The following is a 26,665-nucleotide window of genomic DNA, read 5'->3' on the forward strand; positions in this document are numbered from 1 at the left end:
CAAAAGCATTACTAAACATACGCAGTAGCAAAACTCTCTTCTTTGCTTTAGAAGTCACCCTGGCCACTGACTTTGAAGATATTTCCAAATTACTTATTGACATTATACATTAAGCGCTTTCTTCAAGGAGGGCTCTGTGAGCCAGACAAATAGTGATTTTTTCTATCCTCTTAAATTAAGCACAGTGATGTTCAGCAGATCTCCAGAACTAATTTGTCTTGCATAACTAAAATTTTATGCCCATCAGTTAGCAACTTCCTAACCCAGCTCCTTCTCCCTAGCCCCGGCAACCACCGTTCCACTCTATGCTTCTCTGAGGCTGAGTGTTTTAGATATCTCATGTAAGTGGTATTATGCAGTTGACTGGCTGCTTCCCCTTAGCATAATGTCCTCTGGGTTCATCCATATTGCTGCATATTGCAGAATTTCCTTTTTTTAAAAGCCTGAATAACATTCTGTTATACATATATATCACATTTTCTTTGTTCATCCCCTTATGGACATTTAGCTTGTCTCCACATCTTGGCTCTTGTGTATAGTGGCTGCTTTGAACAGGGGAGGGCAGCTATATCTTCAAGATTCTGATTTCTGTTCTTTCAGATATATACCCAGAAGTGAGGTTGTTGGATCTTAATGGTACTTTGATTTTTAATTTTTTGAGGAATTTCCATGCTGTTTTCCAAAGCAACTGCACCATTTTGCATTCTTGCCAACAGTGTAGAAGGGTTCCTGTTTCCCCACATCCTCACCAGCACTTGTTGTCTTCTGACTTTTTGGTAATAGCCATCCTAACAGGTACAGGGTTGGTGGTTTTGTGTTTCCCTAATGATTAGTGAAGCCAAACATCTTTGCATATTCTCGTTGGCCATTTGTATATCTTCTTTGGAGAAATGCCTATTTAAGTCTTCAGTCCACTTTTTATTCATGTTATCAGTGTTTTTGCTATTGAGTTGTAGGAGTTCATTATATATTATAAAAATTAACCCCTTATCAAATATATAGTTTGCAAATACTTTCTTCCATTCTGTAGGTTTCCTTCTCATTCTATTCATTATATCCTTTGCTGTGCCAAAGCTTTTTAGTTTGTTGTAATCCCATTTATCTATTTCTCCTTTTGGTTGTCGAAGAAACCATGGCCAAGAGCAATATTGTGAAGATTCCCCCTTATGTTTTCTTCTAGGAGTTTTACAATTTCAGATCTATGTTTAAGTCTTTAATCCATTAATCCATTTTAACTTGGTTTTTGTATATTGTGTGAGATGTGGGTTCATTTTCATTCTCTTGAATGTGCATACCCAGTTTGTCTAATACCATTTGTTGAAGAAACTATCCTTCACCCAAAGTGTTTCCTTGGTATCCTTGTTGAAGATCAGTTAACTTTATATGCAGTGATTTATTTTTGAGCTCTCTTTTCTGTTCATTTCGGTCTATATGTATATCTTTATGCCAGTGGTATACTATTTTAATTACTATAGCTTTGTAAGATTTTTTTTTTCTTGCCATTTCTTGAGCTGCTCCTGAGGCATATGGAGGTTCCCAGGCTAGGGGTTGAATCGGAGCTGTAGCCACCGGTCTACACCAGGGCCACAGCAATGTGGGATCTGAGCCGCATCTGCGACCTACACCACAGCTCACGGCAACGCCAGATCCTCAACCCACTGAGCAAGGCCAGGGATCGAACCCACAACCTCATGGTTCCCAGACGGATTCATTAACCACCGCGCCATGACAGGAACTCCGTAAGATTTTTTTTGAAATCATGAAGTGTGATGCCTTTCGTTCTTACAGTTTTGGCTATTCAGGGTCCTTTATGTTTCCCTCTGAATTTTAGCTTTGGTTTTTCTATTTCAGTCAAAAAAAAATTCCATTGTCATTTTGGCAGGAATTGCATTGAATCTGTAGATTACTTTAAGTAGTATAGGCATTTAAACAATATTAAGTCTTCTAATCCATGGACAGGGGCTGTCTTTCTATTTATTTGTGTCTTTAAATTTTTTCATTCAATGTTTTGTCGTATTCAGTGTACAAGTCTTTAATCTCCTTAGTTAACTTTATTCCTGAATTTTTTATTCTTTTTGGTGCTATTGTAAATGAGATTGTTAACCTGATTTCCTTTTCAGATAGCTCCTTGTTAGTGTGTAGAAGTGCAGTTGATTTTTGCATGTTGATCCTGTATACCACAACGTTATCAATTTGTTTATTCTGACAGTTCGTTAGTGAGGTCTTTGGGATTTTCCACATATAAGATCATGTTCTCTGCAAATAGTGAGTTTTACTTCTTCCTTTTTAATTCAGATGCCTTTTACTTCTTTTTCTGGCGTAATTGCTCTGGTTAGGACATCCAGTACGAAGTTGACTAGAAGTGGCTAGGGTGGGCATCCTTGCCCTATTCCTAATCTTAGAGGAACTACTTTTAGCTTTTCATCGTTGATGTTATCCTTTTAATTTAGGGCCTTATGTTGAGGTAATTTTGTGTATGCTTTAGTTTTGTAGGTTTTGTTTTTATAGGAATCTATCCATTTCTCCTAGGTTATCCAATTTGTTGGTATATAGTTGTTCATAGTAATCTATAATTAAAAAAAATTCTATTAAAGTATAGTTGATACAATGTGGCAATTTCTGCTGTATAGCAAAATGACTCAGTCATACATTTTTCTACTTTCCTTTTTTTAAAATATTATTTTCCATCATGGTCTATCCTAGGAGATTGGATATATAGCTCCCTGGCTATACAGTAGGACCTTATTGTTTTACTTCTTCCTTTTTAATTCAGATGCCTTTTACTTCTTTTTCTGGCGTAATTGCTCTGGTTAGGACATCCAGTACGAGGTTGACTAGAAGTGGCTAGGGTGGGCATCCTTGCCCTATTCCTAATCTTAGAGGAACTACTTTCCTCTAAGATTACATTTACTATTCTAAATGTAATAGTTTGGATCCACTAACCCTAAACTCCCAGTCCATCCCACTCCCTCCCCCTTGGCAACCACAAGTTTGTTCTCTATGTCTGTGAGTCTCTTTCTATTTTGTAGGTTGGTTCATTCGTGCCATATTAAAGAAAAATTTATTACAACTGATTTACAATGTTCTGTCAATGTCTGCTGTATAGCAAAGTGACCCAGTCATACATATATATACACACTTTTTTGGTATATACATACCAAGTGATTGGATATAGTTTCCTGTGCTATATAGCAGACCTCATTGCTTATCTATTCTAAATCTACTAGTTTGCATCTACTAACTCCAAACTCACACTCCCTCACCCTCCTCTTTGGCAACCACATGTCGGCTCTCCATGTCTATGAGTCTGTTTCTATTCTGTGGATTGGTTCTTTGGTGCCATATTTTAGATTCCACATATAAGTGATATCATGTTGTATTTGTCTTTCTGACTTCACTTAGTATGAGACTGTAATTCCATCCCTGTTGCTTCAAATGGCATTTTTTCTTTTTTATGGCTGAGTAGTATTCCATTGTGTTTATATACCACATCTTCTTAATCCATTCATCTGATGGTGGACGTTTAGGTTGTTTCCATATCTTGGCTATTGTGAATAGTGCTGCTGCGAACATAGGGGTGCATAATTTTGAATCATAGTTTTGTCCTGATATATACCCAGGAGAGGGATTGCTGGATCATGTGGCGGTTCTAGTTTTAGTTTTTTGAGGAATCTCCATACTGTTTTCCATAGTGGTTGTACCAGTTTACATTACTACCAACCATGTAGGAGGGTTCCCTTTTCTCCACCCTCTCCCCAGATTTTGTTATTTGTAGAGTTATTGATGATGGTTATTCTGACCTAAGGTGGTACCTCATTGTAGTTTTGATTTGCATTTCTCTAATAATTAGCAATATTGAGTATCTTTTCATGCACCTACTGTCCATCTGTATGTCTTCTTTGGAGAAATGTATTTATGTCTTTTGGGTTGTTATTGTTGCTGAGTTGTATGAGTTATTTGTATATTTTGGATATTAAGCCCTTGTTGGTTGCATCATTTGCAACTATTTTCTCCCATTCCATAGGTTGTCTTCTCTCTCTCTCTTTTTTTAATGGTTTCCATTGTTTTGCAAAAGTTTCTAAGTTTGATTATACAGGTCCCATTTGTTTATTTTTCTTTTTATTTCGATTGCCCTGGGAGCCTGATCTGAGAAATATTTGCACAGTTGATGTCAGAGAATGTTTTGCCTTTGTTCTCTTCCAGGAGTTTGATGTTATCTTGTCTTATGTTTAAGTCTTTAAGCCATTTTGAGTTTATATTTTTGTGTATGGCATGAAGGTTTGTTCTGATTTCATTGATATACATGCAGCTGTTCAGTTTTCCTACTACCACTTGCTGAAGAGATTGTTTTATTCCCATATTATATTCTTTCCTCCTTTGTCCAAGATTAACCATAGGTGTATGGGTTTATTTCTGAGCTCCTTTTTCTGTTCCATTGATCCTTATATCTGTTTCTGTACCAGTACCACACTGTTTTTATTACTGTAGCTTTGTAACATTGTCTGAAGTCTGGGAGAGTTAGGCCCCTTGCTTTTTTTTTTCCTTCTTCAGGTTTGCTTTGACAATTCTGGGTCTGTACATTTTTGGATTATTCTAGTTCTGTGAAAAATGTCATGGGTAATTTGATGGGGATTGCAAAAATCTGTGGATTGCTTTGGGTGGTATTACCATTTTAGCATTATTAATTCTCCCAATCCAGGAACATGGGATATCTTTGCATTTCTTTGAAAATTCTTTTATTAGTGTTTTATAGTTCTCAGCATATAAATCATCTCCTTGTCAGGTTTATTCCTAGGGTTTTTTTAGGGGGAGTACAATTTTAGAAGGTACTTTTTTCTTAATATTCCCTATCTAGTATGTCATTGTTAGTGTACAGAAATCCAGTCGATTTCTGCCATGTTAATCTTGTATCCTGCTATTGTGCTGAATTCATTGATCAGATTGGGTCATTTTTGTGTGGAGTCTTTAGGGTTTTCTATATATAGTGTTATCTGCATTTTAGTGACAGTTTTACCTCTTCTCTTCCAATTTGGATACCTTTTTGTTTTTATTGTGGGTTTTTTTGTTGTTTTTGTTTTGCTTTTTATGGCTGCACTTGAGGCATATGGAGGTTCCTAGGCTAGGGGACTAATTGGAGATACAGCTGCTGGCCTATGCCACAGACACAGCAATGCAGAATCTGAGCTGCGTCTGCAAGCAACACCACAGCTCATGACAATGCTGAATCCTTAACCCACTGAGTGAGGCTGGGGATTGAACCTGCAACCTCATGGTTCCTAGTTGGATTTGTTTCCACTGCGCCACAATGGGAACTCCCAGATACCTTTTTAAATCTTTATCATGTGTGATTGCTATGGCTAGGACTTCCAGTACTTTGTTGAAAAAAAGTGGTGAGAGTGTACATCCTTGTCTTGTTTTAGACTTTAGTCAAAAGGCTTTTAGCTTTTCTTGGTTTAGTTTGTCATAAGTGGCTTTTTTTATTATTTTATTTTATTTTCCCACTGTACAGGAAGGGGATCAAGTTGTCCTTACATGTATACATTACATTTACATTTTTCCCCCCACCCTTTGTTTTGTTGCAATGTGAGTATCTAGACAAAGTTCTCAATGCTATTCAGCAGGATCTCCTTGTAAATCTATTCTAAATTGTGTCTGATAAGCCCAAGCTCCCAATCCCTCCCACTCCCTCCCCCTCCCATCAGGCAGCCACAAGTCTTTTCTCCAAGTCCATGATTTTCTTTTCTGAGGAGATGTCCATTTGTGCTGGATATTAGATTCCATTTATAAGTGATATCATATGGTGTTTGTCTTTCTGGCTCATTTCACTCAGTATGAGATTCTCTAGTTCCATCCATGTTGCTGCAAATGGCATTATGTCATTCTTTTTTATGGCTGAGTAGTATTCCGTTGTGTATATATAACACTTCTTCCGAATCCAATCATCTGTCGATGGACATTTGGGTTGTTTCCATGTCCTGGCTATTGTGAATAGTGCTGCAATGAACATGCGGGTGCACGTGTCTCTTTGAAGTAGAGCTTTGTCCGGATAGATGCCCAAGAGTGGGATTGTGGGGTCATATGGAAGTTCTATGTATAGATTTCTAAGGTATCTCCAAACTGTTCTCCATAGTGGCTGTACCAGTTGACATTCCCACCAGCAGTGCAGGAGCGTTCCCTTTTCTCCACAGCCCCTCCAGCACTGGTTATTTGTGGATTTATTAATGATGGCCATTCTGACTGGTGTGAGGTAGTATCTCATGGTAGTTTTGATTTGCATTTCTCTTATAATCAACGATGTTGAGCATTTTTTCATGTGTTTGCTGGCCATCTGTATATCTTCCTTGGAGAAATATCTCTTCAGGTCTTTTCCATTGATTGATTGGCTTTTTTGCTGTTGGGTTGTATAAGTTGTTTATATATTCTAGAGATTAAGCCCTTGTCGGTTGCATCATTTGAAACTATTTTCTCCCATTCTGAAAGTTGTCTTTTTGTTTTCTTTTTGGTTTCCTTTGCTGTGCAAAAGCTTTTCAGTTTGATGAGGTCCCATGGGTTTATTTTTGCTCTAATTTCTATTGCTTTTGGAGACTGACCTGAGAAAATATTCATGATGTTGATGTCCGAGTGTGTTTTGCCTATGTTTTCTTCTAGGAGTTTGATGGTGTCCTGTCGTATATTTAAGTCTTTCAGCCATTGTGAGTTTATTTTTGTGCATGGTGTGAGGGTGTGTTCTAGTTTCATTGATTTGCATGCAGCTGTCCAGATTTCCCAGCAATGCTTGCTGAATAGACTTTTTTTTTTTCCCCCATTTGATGTTCGTGCCTCCCTTGTCAAAGATTAATTGACCATAGGTGTCAGGGTTTATTTCCAGGTTCTCTGTCCTGTTCCATTGGTCGGTCTGTCTCTTTTGATACCAGTACCACACTGTTTTGATGACTGTGGCTTTGTAGTATTTCTTGAAGTCTGGGAGAGTTATATACCTCCTGCTTGGTTTTTGTTTCTCAGGATTGCTTTGGCGATTCTGGGTCTTTTGTTGTTCCATTTAAATTTTTGGATTGTTTGTTCTAGTTCTGTGAAAAATGTCCTGGGTAATTTGATAGGGATTGCATTGAATCTGTAGATTGCTTTGGGTAGTATGGCCATTTTTACAATATTGATTTTTCCAGTCCATGAACATGGAATATCTTTCCATTTCTTTACATCTTCTTTGATTTCTTTGATTAAAGTTTTATAGTTCTCAGCATATCGGTCCTTTACCTCTTTGGTCAGGTTTATTCTGAGGTATTTGATTTTGTGAGGTGCAATTTTAAAAGGTATTGTATTTTTGTATTCCTTTTCTAGTATTTCATTGCTGGTATACAGAAATGCAACTGACTTCTGAATGTTAATCTTATATCCTGCTACTTTGCTGAATTTATGAATCAGGTCAAGTAGTTTTTGGGTTGAGTCCTTAGGGTTTTCTATGTATAGTATCATGTCATCTGCATACAGTGACAGTTTTATCTCTTCTCTTCCTATATGGATGCCTTTTATTTCATTTGTTTGTCTAATTGCTGTGGCTAGGATAAGTGGCTTTTATTATGTTGAGATATATTCCCTCTTACCCACTTTTGTAAGAGTTTTTTTTATCATGAATGGATGTTGAGTTTTGTCGAATGTTTTTTCTGCATCTATTAAGAAGCTTATGTGGTTTTGACTTTTCTTTTGTAAATGTGGTATATCACATTGATTGAACCATCCTTGTGAACTCTAGGGGTGATGCCCATTTGGTTGTGGTGTATGATCTTTTTTATGTGTTGTTGGGTTTGGTTTGCTAAAGTTTTATTGAGAATTTTTGCATCTATGTTATTTATAGATATTGGCCTATAATTTTCTTTTTTGGTGATATATTTGGCTGGTTTTGGTATTAAGGTGATGATGGCATCATAGAATGTCTTTTTATTTTATTTTTTTAATTACTCAAATGAATTTATCACATCTGTAGTTGTATAATGATCATAACAATCTGATTTCACAGGATTTCCATCCCACAGCCCAAGCACATCCCCTCACCCCCCAAACTGTCTCCTCCGGAGACCATAAGTTTTTCAATGTCTGTGAGTCAGCATCTGTTCTGCAAAGAAGTTCATTGTGTCCTTTTTTCAGATTACACATGTCAGTGAAAGCACTGGATGTTGGTGTCTCATTGTATGGCTGACTTCACTTAGCATGATAATTTCTAGGTCCATCCATGCTGCTAAAAATGCTGGTATTTCGTTCTTTTTGATGGCTGAGTAATATTTCATTGCGGATATGTACCACATCTTCTTGATCTCCTCCTCTGTCGATGGACATTTAGGTTGTTTCCATGTTTTGCCTGTTGTAAATAGTGCTGCAATGAACATCGGAGTACATGTGTCTTTGCGAGTCATGAGTTTCTCTGGATAGATGCCCAGGAGTGGGATTGCTGGATCAAATGGTACTTCTGTTTTTAGTTTTCTGAGGAATCTCCATACTGCTTTCCACAGTGGTTGCACCAATTTACAATCCCACCAACAGTGTACTAGGGTTCCTTCTTCTCCAGCACTTACTGTTTGTAGACTTTTGGATGATAGCCATTCTGGCTGGTGTAAGGTGGTACCTCAGAGTGGTTTTGATTTGCATTTCTCTAATACTGAGTGATATTGAACATCTTTTCATGGTTTTTTTGGCGAAGTGTATGTCTTCTTTGGAAAACTGTCCATTTAGATCTTCTGCCCATTTTTGGATGGGGTTGTTTGGTTTTTTGGTATGGAGCTGCAGAAGGTGTTTATAAATTTTGGAGATGAATCCCTTGTCAGTTGATTCACTTGCAAAGATTTTCTCCCATTCTGTGGGTTGTCTTTTTGTTTTGTTTAGGATTTCCTTTGCTGTGCAGAAACTTTGAAGTTTGAGTAGGTCCCATTTGTTTATTTTTCTTTTTATTGTCAATACTCTAAGAGGTGGATCTGAGAAGACAGAAGTTGCTGTCGTTTATGTCAGAGAGTGTTTGGCCTATGTTTTCCTCTAAGAGTTTTATAGTGTCTGGTCTTCTATCTAGGTCTTTAATCCATTTTGAGTTTGTTTTTGTTTATGATATTAGGGGGTGTTCTAATTTCATTCTTTTCCATGTGGCTGTCCAGTTTTCCCAGCACTAGAATGTCTTTTGGAAGGTTTAAGAAGGTTCAGTATCAGTTCTTCTTTGTATGTTTGGTATAATTCACCTATAAAGCCATTTGGTCTTGGACTTTTGTTTGTAGGGATTTTTTTTTAACATACTTTAATTTCTAATTATTCCTGTTTTGTTTCTGATTTTATTTTGTTTGAATATTCTTTTTTCTTGATCTAAAGATTTATCAGTTTTATCAGGAAAACTAGTGTCTATATTTATCACAAGAGAGTTTTTGAATTATTGAATTAGTGTGTTTATGGGGTGAGGAAGGAGAGTCCTGGGTTTTCTATTCTGCCATCTTGCTGACTTCAGGAAAGTTGTTAGTTTTTTTGCCTTATTATTAATTGATGTACTAAATTCACAAAAGTGCTTTCACTATAATGTTATTGCATTGTGTTTACATTACTCCATGAAGACTGATACTGTTAATATTTTCATTTTCTATACCAAGGAAGTGTATGCAGAGAGTTCCCCTGGTGGCACAATGGGTTAAGTATCCAGCATTGTCACTTCTATGGCACAGGTTTGATCCCGGAAACTTCTGCATGCTGTGGGCACAGTAAAAAGAAAGAAAGAAAAAGTATATACAAAAAGATTAATAATTGCCCCCCAAATCACACAGCTAATATGTAGCTTAGATAGGCTTTCTGATTTCACTTCTTAATTTTTTTTCCTCAGCATTCTCATCTAAATGTAGAATGCTGTTTTAACAAAAAATGGTATTTGTATATTCTCAACAGTCGCTCTTGCCACAGGGCTTTAGTGACACGAAAAAAACCACAATTTTACTGAATAATAAATTCTTATTACCAACTGCCTTCACAAGTCTCTGGTTCACCGAAGCACACATTGACTTAGAATGGAGGTAGGCCCTGGAGAATCAGAGCTCAGTCAAGACATGGTATCTGTCCTTGAGGAGGACTCACTTTAGGAAGTAACAGAACAGACGGTACCATTGTGTGCTGAATGCTGTAAAGGCGTGTGCCGGGGAACGCAGGCGAGCCAGCTGTCCTGGGAAGTCTTCCTCAAGGTGACACTCGTGTAGACGAGCTTGACAGAGAAGGGCAGCTCCGCTGGAGGGAGTATTATGAGCCAGGTGGTACTGAGGACCAGAGGAGGTAAGGAGTGGAGATTGCAGGGAGACTGGATTATATGCTATGAAAATGTACTTGGATATATTGAGTTAAAATTTTGTGTGGAGAAATGCACAACAGAAAGTGAGACTGAAGAATAAGGTTAAGACAAGTTTGAGACAAGTTTTTTTGGCCTTCAGGTTTTTAAAATTTATTCTGTAGGAGAACTGCATGGCTAGAATTGAACAGAGTTGATTTTGAAAGAAGATGTGGAAAGGAGTGAGGAAGATGGTTTTCAGTGCAGTGAGAGAAGTCAGAGCCATTAGAAAATTTTTGCTATAATTCAGGTGAGCCGAAGGGCCTGTATAGCAGGGTCAGTGGTACTTGAAAAAGGGACTTTTTTTTTTATTGTCTTTTTCGGGTCTGCACCCACAGCATATGGAGGTTCCCAGGCTAGGGGTTTAATGGGAGCTGTTGCTGCCAGCCTATGCCAGAGTCACAGCAATGCCAGATCTGAGCCACATCTGCGACCTACACCACAGCTCACAGCAACGCCAGATCCTTAACCCACTGAGCGAGGCCAGGGATTGAACCCACAACCTCATGTTTCTAATTGGATTCGTTTCCACTCTGCCATGATGGGAACTCCTGAAGTCTAGCGGCTTTTTTGTAGATTCTGTAGGATTTCTGCGTAGACGATCATGTTGTCTCTGAGTCAAGACAGTTTGTTCGTCTAGTCTAAATCCATTTTATCTTTTCCTGCTTGATTATGTTGACTGGAGCCTCCAGTACAGTGTTAAATGGAAGTGGTGAGAGCATATATCCCTGTTTTCCTTTTCTTTTTCTTTTTTTTTTTTTTTTTACTGAAATTAGGAAAATATTCAGTCTTATCCCATGAAGTATGATGACAGCAGAAGGTATTCTGTAGTACCCTTTATCAAGTTGAGAAGGTTCCCTTCCGTTCCTAGTTTGCTGAAAGTCTGTTTTTAATTAGGTGTGTATGTTGATTTTTGTCAAATACTGTGTATCTGGACAATCATATGGATTTTTCTTTTTCAGTTTTTCACTCTTGTGAATTGTGTTGGTTGATTTTGAAATGTGAATCCTACCCTGTAATACTGAGATAACCCTTTGGTCATGAGGTACAGCCTTTTAATAGATGTTAAATACCATTTGCTAAAGTTTTCTCTAAGATTTTTCCATCTCTGTTCATAGTCTTTAGTTCTCTTGTGATTTTTGTTTAATATTTGTATCAGCATAGTGATGACCTCATAGAATGGATTGGAAAGTATTGCCTCCTCTTCAATTTGGTTTTTGGGAGAGTTTCTGCAGAATTGGTATTATTTCTTCCTTAAGTGTTTGGTAGAATTCACCAGTGAAACTACCTGGGCCTGAAGTTTTCTTTATATAAAGGTTTTTAACTACAAATTCAATTTAACTAATAGATACAGGGCTAATTAGGTCATCTATTTCTTTATCTTTTTTTGACATCTTTTTTTCAGCTAAAATTCAGATACCTTAAAATGTACCCATTTAAAATGTGCAGTTCAAAGGCTTTTTGTATACTCAGGTTTGTGCAACCATCAGTACAATTTTATTTCAGAACCTTTTAATTACCTTAAAAAGAAGCTTATTACACATTAAGCTGTTGCTCTTCAATATCCCTTCCTCCTCTCCCAGGCTGTGAAACCTTAAGTCTACTTTTTGTCTTTGTAGATTTGTCTATTCTGGACATTTAATATCAATGGATTTATAAAATATGTGATCTTTTGTGACTGGCTTCTTTTGCTTAGCATAGTATTTGCAAAGTTCACCCCCAAAAATTGTGTCAGTATTTCTTTTAATTGCCAAATAATATTTCATTGTATAAATATACCACGTGTTATCCATTTATCGGTTGATGGACATTTAGATTGTTTCTACTTTGGGGATGTGACGAATAATGGTACAATGAATATTTGTGTGTAAGTTTTTGTGTGGACATGTTTTCAGTTCTCTTGGCTGTATTAAAAACATATTGACAGTTTTGATTTTTAGCTCAGATAGCCCTCTCTCTCATTAATGGCACTTAATCAAATTTAGTTCATATTTATCTGTATCCATTATAGTGATAGCCTGGGGAAACACTCCATGTGGTACAAATATGCTGGCTCCCTTTCTTTGTCAGACTTCTTATTGATTGGGAAAAATTCTATATGAAAGACTTGGATCACATCTCTAACTTACTACTTCTCTGATCTCATTGCCTTAGCGCTCTTCTCATGCTTTGAGATACTGGGTGGAAATGGAAAGCCCTTTCTGCAAGAATGTCGAGTGCTTCTGGGTGATCCTTGCCAAGGGCTGATAGTTCAGGATGTATGGGATAATGAAAATGCAGACCAGTAAACCAAATAGCTTGACTTTTATTAATTAGGATGTGCCTGGTTGGACATTTGTGTGCAGTTCTGGTGTTCATGTCATTCTTCATCATTTATCTTGGCGTTTTCTGTTTTGGAGGAGAGTATTAAAAAAAATCCCCCATTTCTCTTAGATTTCCTTAGATTTCTTAGATTTCCTTGAAATCTAACATGTTTAAAGCACTTGCTGTATGGTAGGAACTGAGCTAAGGACCTTAAATATGTTGTATCTCATTTATTTCTCTCATTCCTTTAAGATCTTGGTATTGGTTCCATTTTCCAGATACAGAAACAGGCCTAAAGTGTTTATAGAACTTTTCCAAGTCACAGACTCAGTGAAGGACAAAAGTAAGACTTGAACTGAGATTAGTCTCATTATGAGGTTATAACTAAGGTCTTAACAGATATTAAAACTTAATATTTGTGACACACATTCTTTTGCATTTAAAATGAGCAGTCGTGTGTATGCTTTCAGTTTTTATTACCTGTAGTATTGGCACAGGTTTCTGATGCTTGCTGTTTTTGCACATGGTTGTTATCTCTGGGTGAGTACAACATATAACTAATTAAATAGTGGGGGAGAAATCTATTAGTATTAAATGAATAAGCCTTTGTCTTTGCTGTTGAACTTCAACTTGTCCTTTAGCACCCAGTACAAGGAAAACAGCTTCTCATAGGCTTTCCTGAAAAACAGCTGCACCTGCGTTTGTTTTCCAAGTACTTTGTCCCAGCCTCTGATACAGTGAACGGCAATTATATGTTTGCCTGTCTGCTGTTAGATATTTTAAAAAAGATATTATATATATATGTAACATTTGCATATTAGAATTTACATGGCATGAAATCTGCTCACTTTAAATATACATGTTAATGATTTTTATTAAATTTACTGAGTTTTGCAGCCATCATATATATATAGTCAAGTTTTGGAACACGTCCATCTCCCCGTCAAGTTCCCTCATGCATACTTTCACTTGAGCCCTGATGCCATCTCCAGCCATGAGCAACCACTGATCTGCTCTCTGACGCCATAGATTTGCATCATCAAGTGAAATCGAGTAATATGTGGTCTCTTTTTTTTTCAGTTTTTTTTTTCTTTTTTTCCACACAGGCAGTATGTGAGAATTCCTGGGCCAGGAATTGAACCTATGCTGCACAGCAGCAGCCAGAGCCACAGAGGTGAGAACGCAGGAGCCTCAACCCACTAGGCCATCAGAGAACTCCCCTGTGGTCTTTTTTGTATGACTTCTTTGACCTAACAAAAATTGGGTTTTTTTTGTCCTTTTTACAGCCACACCTGTGGCATATGGAAGTTCGCAGGCCAAGGGTCAAATTGGAGCTGCAACTGCAGCCTATGCCATAGCCATGGCAACGCCAGATGCCATGGCAATGCCAGATCCCAAGCAATATCTGCAACCTACGTGCACTACAGCCTGTGGCAATGCCATATCTGTAACCCTCTGACCTAGGTCAGGGATGGAACTTGCATCATCACAGAGACAATGTCAGGTCCTTAACCTGCTGAGCCACAATGGGAACTCCAGCAAAATGTTTTTTTGAGGTTCATTCATATTGTGGCATGCACTGTTATTTTTAATATTTTGTCTTTTTTGGGGCTGCACCCGCAGCATATGGAGGTTCCCAGGCTAGGGGTCCAACCGGAGCTGCGGCTGCTGGCCTATGCCACATCCACAGCAACGTGGGATCTGAGCCATGTCTGCGACCTACACCACAGCTCATGACAATGCCGGATCCTTAACCTACTGAGCCAGGCCAGGGATCGAACCCACAACCTCGTGGTTTCTGGTCGGATTTGTTTCTGCTGCGCCACGACGGGAACTCCCACTATTATATTTTATTATGTGGTATAATATGTTATGGGTATACAACATTTTTTTTGTGTTCACTCGTTAATGTTATATATTTATGGTGAAGGACATTAGAATTGTTTCCCATTCTTGGCTGTTAGGAAAAATGGTGCTGTGAACATTTGCATGCGAGTCCCTGTGCATCCTTGTTTTTATTCCTCTTGAATAGATACATAGCAGTGGAATTGATGAGCCATTTGTCTCAACTTTGATTCCTTGAGGCATGAACATCACCTTGAAGTTTTAGTAATGCCTCAGTGGTCTTTGAATTGGCTCCTCTAGCATGCCTGCCACACAGCGGGTAGCAGTACTGATCAGGAGGTATTTATGATGGTAGTTCCATGTTCTGTGAACCTTGGTTGTTTTCTATGCACACTATCCCCTGTCATCCCCACTTGGAAACAAGTTCATTTTTATTCCATTCCTTGTAATGCTAGCAAACAACCCTAATTGTTTTGGATGACCTAAATTGTTACTTCCAGCACAATACCATGTGTATTCAAAGACAGTACTTGGTAAGACAATGCCACATTAATAATAATAGAAAAGCTTTGGCTTATTTCCATTCTGTACATATATCATCCTATTGGATATTTATGGTGAGGGTACAGAAGAATAGTATAAATTGTCTCTTATTCAAGCTGTCTGGATAGAGTGAAGCAAGGTTTTGAGTGTTTGATGCTGTTTACATGAACTCTTTTGTTCTGAGATTAGCGTGTCTATAACCAAATAAAGTAAAAATTGTTTCCCTACCAAAGTATTGTTAATTTTAACTGGGAAACAGAAGCCTGATATAAGAAGAGAAGGTTGGATTCTTTAACCAAAGAAAATGGTATAGAGTTACTAATGTTGTTAACAGCCACTCACTGCCAATTAATAGAGATTAGCTGAAGGTCTGAAAGAACAGTCAGCTAGTGTAAGTACCTCTGTGTCTTCAATACTCAAAATCAGGTTCTTACTTTACTTACCAAACTAAATATAAATTTCGACTTGCATCAGTTTTCATTATAAGCAGCTCCCTTCCTCAGTTTGAATGTAGCCTCTATGTCCTACATACCTCGAAGAAATACATTTGTTGATTTCCTTATGGGCATCAGTGAGACAGGTTCCTTGTATAGCTGACAAACCAAAGGGTAATGTCATCTCCGGGCAGCTGCTTTTCACCATCAACATCCCCAGGGGATAGGACACATGTTTTTAAGAGAAGGGATTATCATTGTTAAATGTCTAAGTCAAAATTGATATGGTAGCAAAAATGATGAGATTAAATGAGACTACCTTAAAAGGCCTGACACATAATGCTCAATATGGGTTCATATAATCCAGTTAGGAGCTTCATATTAACAATTTCTCAGTAGTGCTTAAGAGCATGGACTCTAGAGCCAGATGCCCGTGTTTTCTGTTTTTTTTTTTTTTTTTTAAATCCTACTTAACCACTTCCAAGCTTTGTGAAGCAAGTTAGTCAGTTGTTTAAGCCAGTCTCTTTGTATAAATACAATGAGGTTAATAGTAGCACTTCATAGGGCTGCTAAATTTAAATGAGACAATATATTGAAACACGATGCTTGGCTCAGTAAATTAAAACAATAGTTTAATTTAAAAGCAGGAAAGCAATACCACTTCCTTAGGAGCTTGTAGACAAGTGACATTCTCTGACATGTGATAAATGGCCTAATTACAAAGATTTTTCATTGAAATGTCAATAAAATGGCAGCCAGCAGCTATGAATCAGTTGCCTTAACTCTGAGCTTGTTCCTTTTTTATAAAATGGAGTTATTATCTTCAACATTTGTTTTTATTTCATTCATCTGTTGGGTGAGGAATATAACTGGTATAATGCATGTGAAAGTGTTCTACAAATGTAAGATTAATACTTGAAGTATAAAACAATAATGTTCATACATACTGGTGCCGTATCTGGTATTTCTGCATTGTACCTTGAAACACTGGAAAAGGTTTCTTTTATACACTTTTGCAAGGGACTGAGGGTAGCAATAGTATTTTTCTTATTCTGTCTTCAATATTTATCATATGGTATGTACACAGCAAATGCTTGGTGCACATGATGGGTAGGGCAAACGTGGTTTTAAAATCATAATGTGCCTTTTTCCTAGTGATGGAGGCCACCGTGGAGAAAAGAGTATTTATAGGAAGGTTTGTTAGATTATCCAGTGCATGGATATAACCTGAACACAATATGCTTTTGGAACTACTATACTGTAGTTTGTATAGAATAGCTGGTTTCCTTTTTTCCTCCCTTCTGCCTTTATTGCCTGTAGTTTGCAACACTGTTTTACTTACTACATATTTATGCCCTTTTTTTGGGACAGTTGATTTTTAAGTAAGATAAGAATTTTGCCTAGATAACATATTTTATTTACATAAATTTGTCATTTTTCATGATAAAGACTGATGTCTGGAGAAGGCTTGGAAACGAGTTCTTCCTTCCCCTGTAAAGCTTTGCAGTAATTGGCACATGACCATTTGAGGCATGGAAGGGATATTTCTGGGGCCTCTGACACTGGGGTTAAGGTCATTCTGAATTTATGCCATACTGGCATGCAAACGTTGTCACGCTGACATTTACTGTCCATGCTAGCATCTTATTCTTCCTAAAGTGATAACTCCAGGGCTTTAGTAGAAGAAGGGGGAAAAGAACCAGGAAAACCGGAACTGTATGAGTTCTACACAAGCATTTTGGAGTCATATAATGAAAAAGCAGATTTTTTATTATGATGTTTCTCCATATTTGGCATTGCTGTAAATGGCTAACTAACATTTACTGCCAACTCAGTACAAATGTGTGGTTTGGTAATACCAGAACAGCAAATTTAAATGAAAAATAAAAGTTAAACATTTCCACACAAGATTTTACAATCTGACATTTCACTGTGTAGGTAAAAAGACATTGTTTTTTTTTTTTCTTTTTCCTTTTTTTTTTTTACTACAGATTATTATTCAGCATGAATAAAAAACTACAACTTTTATTTTTAAACAGGAGTCACTGGTTTTAATTTTTACACATTTTAAAATTACTGTGATAAAAAATAATGAAAAAGCTTCTTAATAATGCCATACACAGTATAATATAGATTTGTCCCCATTATATAGCATTTGTTTAATATACAAAATAGAATATTGACACACTTGAATCTATATGTAGTTAAGCAAGTTATTTGAGGAGGGTATTTTCATACGGCCTTTCATCAGAAAATAAAATCCTTCTTTCAGGCATCTTCTAGAGAGAAGCTAACTAATCCTTTGCCCAACACCTGATCCAGGCTGGGAAATCTTGAAACTTCCATTAACAAGTGGTTAAAGTGTCCTCCTTACACTCTTATTTTCTCTTCCACCTCTCAAACCAGGCACAGAAAAAACACATTCGTCTATAGCTACAGTCTTTTGGGTGACCCACCGAGATCAAAATCTCACTAGGGGCTGCCACAGTTCTTGAATTTCGACAGATCAAAGTATAATAATAATGTTCATTCCATGGTGATGTAATTTTAGGATATTTAACAAAGAACTAAAATGATAAGACTTATGGTAATAGGATGTATAGATAGATAAGTAAAATTGGAATTGCCCATTCTTCCATCCCCCAATTCTGAAGTGAGGCTGGCTTTCCTTTATGTGTATGTCCAGAGCTCATCCTACACAAAATATCAAGCTCTTTATGGACACTAATCATGATGGTTTTTCTTCTGGGGTACCATTTTTGTTTGTTTTTCCAGGAGAAAGCAGGTGCTCTTTTGAAGTTCCCCTCCATAGTTTTAGACAGTTGGGTATGTCCCATAGTAAGGCCTAGGAACACCAAGAGAGTCACTTTTTTCCACCACTAGTTATAAATACTTTTTGGGATTTGTTGTGAGTATCTAGGCACGTTACCTCTCACTGAAATTACAACAGACTTCAATAGTTTGGGATGGCAAGATACCGCATACATAGAAAATGAAGCTGCTTTCAAATAGCACCATAGCTTTATCACTTAAGTCCATGATTATATTCAAACATAACTAAGATAACTTCTTTCCCACATATTCCAAAAGGTCACAGCTTTTTTCCCCATTTTTTTTTCACTTAATGTGCAGCCTCTGCTAGTTTTATGAATGTCAGTTCGTTTCCTTTTAACAACAAAGTGCACATATCTTTTATTCACTAAGCTCTATTTTTTGGGGAGCCAAGGTTGTTGGGACTAAAATTAATGTGTGATGTGCTTTCAGGTTTTAACCATATAACATTCTATAAATGAATAGTAATTTATCTTTTCAGAAGCTTTTTTTGAAACTTAACACTGTCATTGAAAATAATATTCAAGCAGTATTTCTTAGGCACCAAAAATTTCACATCCAACTGGGTAACAAACTATCTTAAAATACTTTGAGATCAATTTAAACCCTTACAAAAGGAACAGTCCCTTTTAGAGAGCATTCAAAAAGCAAATGATTACATTTTTTTATTAAATAATTTCCTCAAAATACTGAAAAATAACAACATTCAAAAAGCATTCAAAGAAAACAAAAGCATGTTCTTAATTGGAAATGGACTCTTGGAGGAAAGAGAGGAATTAGTGTATTATTGGCAACCTATGAGATTCTGCACTATTTACATATTGCTGGTACCTCTATGCATATTATTGCCCAACTTCTAAAGCCTCTATTTTTATTAAACTGTGGAGAGGCTGTATGTGGTGATGCCTGTTAGTGTGCAAGCACCACCTTTCTGTCCCTTGTTCACAGACTTGAGCGTGAGGGGAGGTTTAGGAAACTAAACCCACGTGGACAGACTCACTGTTGGAATGAGGAGGGTGGTCGTTCTGGGAGGCAGAGGATTAATTCCTCTGTGATGGGAATGGGATGGAGCCTCAGCAGCCTTCACTGCACACAGGGCCAGTCTCCATCTCCCTCTTCCTCTAGAGCAAACCCATTGGGTTTCTGAGACCACTGCTGCCTGTATGAATGCTCGCACACACTATAAATCATATAGGATATCCATCAACATCTCTTTGACCCCTACAAAAAATATATAACATGTCATGATAAAACAATCTCATCTAAAAATCATTCTTATTTTACACTATACAAGCTATTTTACAGTCATTTTAATAAATTGCATGTAAAGCTGCAGTAGCCCTTCCCTTCCCAGATTAGTGAATACCAATATGATATATATCTGAAACTAGAACTAAATATAAAAATATATTAGAAGTTTCATATTTTTAATATTAGATTTTCAGTTTTCTGTAACACAAATAATTTGGCCACCTTGAATAGAAATCAGATTTCTTGTGGCTTAGTACTTCAGAGTTTTCAGTTTACAGAAAGTTGGTAGAGGTGCACACAGAAAGGGCTACCACAGCTTCTATCTTGTTTAAAATGATAATTCTCAACAGTGAGGAGGAGAAATTCACATGACTTTTGTTAAACGCTATGGCACACGCAGGGACGCGAGGGATGTATGTTCTATGCACGTGGGGTCTGGCACACAGTTCTAAATCAGAGGAATCAGCAGCTGAGCTTTCCTGTGCCCCCAGGAAAGAGAGACCAATTGTGACAAATGGGAATGTGAAAATGGGTGTCTAGCCACTTTTGCCATATGAGAGATTTTTGGGGGTGGGAGGGTGGGTAAAATTTAGTGGGAGGAATTACTTGGACTGATTAAAATCTCGCAGCTGTGTTTTAGCTGGTTACCTGGAATCCTAACTTTTAAGAAGTGATAACAAACTACAACAAAAGGTCCTGAAAGACAGTTGACCAACATTCTTGCCATCTAACCACTGCAGAAATAGGGCATTAGGTACAAACAGGGCCTCTTGGTAGTTTTTTTTTTTTTTTTTTTAATAAGTCTTTTGTAATCATCATCCACGGTTTACCCAGCAGGTCACTGGACTAGGTGCTCTACACCAGTTAGGACGGTTTATTTGCACAATCTATATAATTCTCCACTGAAGCAGATATATACAAAATATGAGCTTTTTTGACAAGAAAACTGGAGATTTGAGTCAATTTTTGTGGTCTTCTGACAGCTAAGTGCCATCAGGTTAGAAGCACCAACCCATTTTCACACAGAAGATTAATGTTTAGAGTTTATTTAGGAAAGCTATGAACTAGCTGCCCATCTTAAACAGCTGTACAATAACTTGGATACAAAAATTATGTAAGAAAAAATGAGCAAGCGTAGTTCACTAAATATAAAGGAAACTGTTAAAACCAGACAGTAATAGCTATAAAAGGCACAACTTCCCTTTTCTGATATACACTTGTAAACGTTTTTCAGGTATCCATGCATAAATCAAAAAATGCTGTCCTAACTATATGGGGGAAAATACACCAACGAAAGTCTAGAAAATTTTGTCCAACCGTGAAAAGTATGAGCAGAAAGTCTGTCACACAAACTTCGGGCACTGGTGGTTTAGGTGCCATCCTTCTCTGACAGTGGAGCTTGCCCCCAAGTTATTATTTCTCATTTTTAGGATTCACCACCTATCACTTTCTCCTTTTCCCATCACTGGAAAGTGATGGCTCAACTGTTCTGTTGCCAAGTCTTGGCCCTCTATAAACCACATGTAGTGCGTATTCAAAACAAAAAACCAGACAAAAACAAAAAGGAAAAAAAATAAGAAAACCGCTACAGGACAGATTGATAGCTTGTACAATAAAAGCTATAAATTCAACTTTCTTTAAGGCAAACTTTCTTATTAAGGCAGTCACTTTTGATGAAACAGAAGTTTTTTGATATTTCCACTTGAGTATTTTGGTATCTGATTAGTGATGATTTCAGCTAACATCTCTGGGAATTCAATACTCATGTTCTTATCCAAAAATGTCTGGAAGCAATAGTTAAGGAGATTTTCAACCACCTGCAAGAGAAGATACAGTAAGGATTAATCTTAAAAACTTAGCAGTAGGGACATCTCACACTTGGCATCTACTTTTTTTTTTTTTTTAATTTCTAACTTAGAATATACCAATCTCTGCTGGAATTCCCTGGGTAAAAAAAGTTTACTTAAATAAAATAAGCACTCAGGTATCAAAGACATTTTGAATTTCTTATATGTAGAATTATATGGAATTAAGTATTTCGTGCTGAATTGCAGTTTATAGCATATAAAGGACATACTCAAATTTACTGGATTAATCATACAAAACCAGGGAATCTAAACTTTTAAAAAACAGTGCTGATTAATTCTGTGCTAGGCATCATGATATTAGATGCACATGACTAGATGAAATAATATTTCATAATTGGCCTTAGGAGAAATGTGTGCCAAGTCAACTTCACAGCTTGAACTCAAACCATCACCAAAATCCATAAATGGGGGAAACAAACCCCCAACTATTGGTGTATGATTACATGATACCAATCAGGACACACTTTATGTCTCAGAAAATTCTTCTGACATTCAGGTTTTTGTTTGACACTTACATCATGCATGGAGTCCAAGAGTTTTGTCAGTTGATAAAAGCGTTGCCAGTTCTGACTGGAGTTTCCTTCCCTCTTGACAATGGCTTTTCCTAGCTCTTTGATGTAGGTCATTCTAATTTCATCAAATAGCTCTTGACTCTTCAAACCTTCCTTGGGAACTAAAAGATTAAGATGCAGTCAATTAAAGAATTTTCTTGTGATAATTTCTCATGTAAGCAAGCAGGGCACTTGTTAGTAAAAGCACATTTCATGACTGACATTGTCTATGCTCCTAATGCATTCTTTTAAAATAAATGCAAAGAATGATGAAACAACAGCCAAGACAGAATATGGGATAATAGAAAACTGGAGAGTGTAACTTATTTCACTTTGTTTCTCATTTTTGAAATGGGGCTGGTAAAAAACCTTCCTCCCTAGCTCAAAAAGGTAGTTTGAAGACCAAAATAATTATCATTCTGCCTTTCAGTTTAATTCTAGTACAGACACAGAAGTCTTCCCGCCAATTACTCTTGGGATATCATGAGATCACCAATTAGGACCTTCACATCAGCATGCAGTACATTAATCAATGTGTTAGCATACTAAGGTGATACAATTCCAATCTAAAAAGAAACAATTTTTTTTTTAATGTGGCTTATACATATGCCTTACTGGGGAGCAAATACCTGCCTTTCTCAATGTATAGAAATAGAGCAAATGCCGGAGAGTTCCCGTCGTGGCTCGGTGATTAATGAATCCGGCTAGGGACCATGACGTTGCAGGTTCGATCCCTGGCCTTACTCAGTGGGTTAAGGATCTGGCATTGCTGTGAGCTGTGGTGTAGGTTGCAGACGAGTCTTGGATCCTGCGATCCTGCGTTGCTGTGGCTCTGGCATAGGCCAGCGACTACAGCTCCAATTAGACCCCAGCCTGGGAACCTTCATATGCCATGGGAGCAGCCCTGGAAAAGACCAAAATAAATAAATAAATAAATAAATAAATAAAGAGCAAATGCCTCATGAATCATAAAATTGATATAAAATCAATCTTTTTTTTTTTTTTTGCAGTACTCTTCAAAGACTGAACGGAGGGTTCATCATGATTTTACTTAGTCTTGCAGAGACTGACTTTTATAGATGCTACACTTACTAGTGTGCTCCTAGGAACCCTGGTTCTTTGTTAATAATTAAGGAAAAAAGGATATGATGGTCAGAAATCAGCAAAACTAAATGTTTATTTAACAAAAAGGCAGATTTCTAGATTCCAGGACCTCTCAAAGCTATAATTATGCACTCTTCAGGGAGGGAAACACATGGGTTTCCCAAACTTAAACTTCACTGTTGCTGACATCTTAGAAAATGCTGGGCTAGAAGAAAAGCAGTGGGTTTAGGAATTCATTCTTAAGTTGTCCTGTGGACTTGAGTATAACCTCTGTGAACCTGTTTCCTACTCTTTCTCAGTGGATTTTTAACATTTCTTTTTAAAAATTTAGATATAATTAGCATACTATATTCAAGTGCGTAACACAATGATTCAATATTTGTATGTGTTGCAAAATGATCACCACAGTAAGTCTAACTACTAACATCCCTTACCACAAATTGTTAAAAATATTTTCTTCTTGTGATGAAACCTTTTTAAGACATACGCTCAGCAACCTTCAGACATACAATAGTATTGTTAACCACAGCCGCCATGCTGCACATTACATCCCAGAACTTCCTTTACACTTTCCCGCCCTCTTCACCTATGCCTCCCCTCCACCAAACACACCCCACCCAGCACATACACCTCTGGCATCCACCAATACATAGCAAGGAGCTTTTGTTTTTAGAGTACACATAAGTAGGATTGTATGGTATCTGTCTCTGTCTGACTTATTTTACCTAGCATAATGCCCACCCATGTTGTTCTAAATGGTGAGATTTTATTCTTTCTTTGGGGCAGGGTCCTTTCCATTCACATTTTCTTCATCCAGTCCTCCTTTGATGGATACCTAGGTTGTTTCTGTATCTTGGCTATTATAAATAACTCTACAGTGAACATGGTGCATGTATCTGGTCTGACTTAATGCTTTTATTTTTTTTGGCTAAATATCCCAAAGTGGAATTGCTGGCTCATACAGTAGTTCTATTTTAAATTTGCCGGAAAACCCTCATACTGTTTTCTCTAGTGGCTGCACCAATTTAAATTCCCCGAGGAGTGCACAGAGGTTCCTTTTTCTCCACACCTTCACCAACACTTTTTTTTTGTGTGGCCACACCTGTGGCATGTGGATGTTCCTTGTCTCAGGATTGAACTCTCATCACAGCAGTGACCCAGGCTGCTACAGTGACCACACAAGATACTTAACCCACTGCGCCACAAGGGAATTCTACTGCTTGTTATCTTTGGACATTGTGATAGTAGCCATTCTAATAGATGTGAGGTGACAGCTCAGCATGGTTTTGATTTACATGCATTTCCCTGATGAATAAAGATAGACATACTTGTTGACTAACTGTACGTATTTGTGAAATACCTATTCAGGTCCTTCCCCATTTTAAAAATCAGGGTATTCATTTTTTTTTTTTTTGCTATTGAGTTGTATGAGTTCTCTATAGTTTAGGATATTAACTGCTTATCAGAGACATGATTTACAAATATTTCCTCCCATTTCACGGGATGACTCCTCATTTTGCCGATAAGCTTCCTTTGCTGTGCAGAAACTCTTTAGAATGCTATAGTCTCATTTGTTTATCTTGCTTTTGTTGCTTTTGGTGTCCGATCCACAAAAACTTCAAGCCAACATCAAGGAGCTTACCGCCTATGTCTTCTGCCTATGTTTTCTTCCAGGACTTTTACGGTTTCAGGTCTTAGATACTAGTCCAGTTTCATTCTTTAGCAAGATGTCCAGTTATCCCAACATCTTTATTGACGAGACTGTCCATTCCCCATTATATATTGTTGGCTCCTTTGTCATTAATTCATTGACTCTATATGAATGGCTTTATTTCTGGGCTCTCATTTATGTTCCATTGCTCTATGTGAATGCTTTTATGCCAGTCCCATACTGTTTTGATAACTAAAGCTTTGTAATATAGTTTGAAAGAAATCAGGAAGTATGTTCAGCTTTGTTCTTCTTTCTCAAGATTGCTTTGACTTTTTGGGTCTCTTATGCTTCCATACAAATTTGAGATTGTTCTATTTCTGTGACAAATGCCATAAGGTATTTTGATAGGGATTACAATGACAATCTATAGACTACTGTGGATATTATGGACAATATTTTTCCAATCCATAAGCATGGAATGTTCATTTATTTTTTGCATTCTTCAGTTTCTTTCATCAATGTCTTATAGTTTTCAGTGTATAAGTCTTACCTCTTTGGTTAAATTTATTCCTAGGTTTTTTACTCTTTTTGATGCAATTGTATGCGGAATTATCTTCTTATCCTGACTTTCTGCTAGTTTATTCTTGTTGAATAGAAACACAATAGATTTTTGTAAACTAAATTTGTATCCTGCAATTTGGCTGAATTTATTGTAATAAGTTGGTAAATAAGTACAGTTTTTATGGCATCTTTAGGGTTTTCTATATGTAAAATCATGTCATTGGCAAATAGTGAGTTTCTTCTTCCCTTTTGATTTAGGTGCCTTTTACGTCTTTTTCTTGCCTAATAGCTCTGGCTAGGACTTCAACACTAGGTTGACTAGAAGTGGCTAGAGTGGGCATCCTTGTCTTGTTCCTGATTTTAGAGGAAAAGCTTTCAGCTTTGCATCGAGTATAACATTAGCTGTGAGCTTGTCCTATGTGGCCTTTATTTTTTTCATGCACATCATTACCTCTACTTGCAGTTGGGTGAGAGTTTTTCTCATAAAAATGGATGTTGGAGTTCCCGTCGTGTCCCAGTGGTTTGTGAATCCACCTAGGAACCATGAGGTTGCTGGTTCGATCCCTGGCCTCGCTCGGTGGGTTAAGGATCTGGCGTTGCCGTGAGCTGTGGCGTAGGTTGCAGATGCGGCTCGGATCCCATGTTGCTGTGGCTCTGGTGTAGACTGGCAGTTACAGCTCCGATTCGACCCCTAGCCTGGGAACCACCATATGCCACAGGAAGCGACCCTAGAAAAGGCAAAAAGACCAAAAAAAAAAAAAAGGATGTTGAATTTTGTCAAGTGCTTTTTCTGCATCGATTACAATGATCATGAATTTTTATGCCTTCATTTTGTTAATATCCTTTATCACTCTCCAAATCATTAGATTTTTATTAGGATTAGACCAAAGAATACACATGGAAATGTTTTGATTTCATAAAGCAAACTTGACATTTTTTAAAATGAGTCAATTTTTGCCCATTGTATTATAATCTAGTTATTACTGATTTTAAAAATGATTGCTCATTTATATATATATTCCTGCTGGTTATCTTCATTCTAAAACCAATTAGAGGAGAAACCCTAGTCATTATTTATAAGAATTCCATCCATCCCAAATTATCCTTAATAATCCTTGTAGTTCTATGAATTTTTGCTTTATATAGTTTGGGCTGTATATTCAGAATTCTTTTCCTGGTGCATAGACATGCTTTATATAATGAGTACCTTTAAATAGAGAACTTGGGTCGGGGAGGGGTGCTTAGGGTGCTTAGAGTCTATCTTGATAATAATGAGGCTGCTTCAGCTTTCTTTTGATTAAAGCACTGGTCAGCAGTGGCCCATGGCTTAATCCTATCTGCAGCCTGTTTTTGTAAAAATAACGTTGTATTGGAACACAGCCATG

General features: G+C 37.2%; 1 protein-coding gene across 9 annotated transcripts in view; it reads right to left on the minus strand.

Moving 5' to 3' along the window:
- Positions 1–16,073: 16,073 nt before the first annotated feature.
- Positions 16,074–26,665, minus strand: part of NR3C1 (nuclear receptor subfamily 3 group C member 1) — a 133,627-nt gene continuing 123,035 nt past the window's right edge. For all 9 annotated transcript variants that reach the window (XM_047778935.1, XM_047778939.1, XM_047778934.1 and 6 more), the window contains exons 8-9: positions 21,929–22,086; positions 16,074–21,362 (exon numbers count right to left, since the gene is read on the minus strand). In XM_047778935.1, coding sequence (XP_047634891.1) covers positions 21,210–21,362; positions 21,929–22,086 — 311 coding nt within the window. In that variant the 3' untranslated portion in view covers positions 16,074–21,209. The remainder of the gene's footprint in view (positions 21,363–21,928; positions 22,087–26,665) is intronic.

This window comes from Phacochoerus africanus, chromosome 4 (assembly GCF_016906955.1).
Source record: "Phacochoerus africanus isolate WHEZ1 chromosome 4, ROS_Pafr_v1, whole genome shotgun sequence".
Lineage (NCBI taxonomy): Eukaryota > Metazoa > Chordata > Mammalia > Artiodactyla > Suidae > Phacochoerus > Phacochoerus africanus.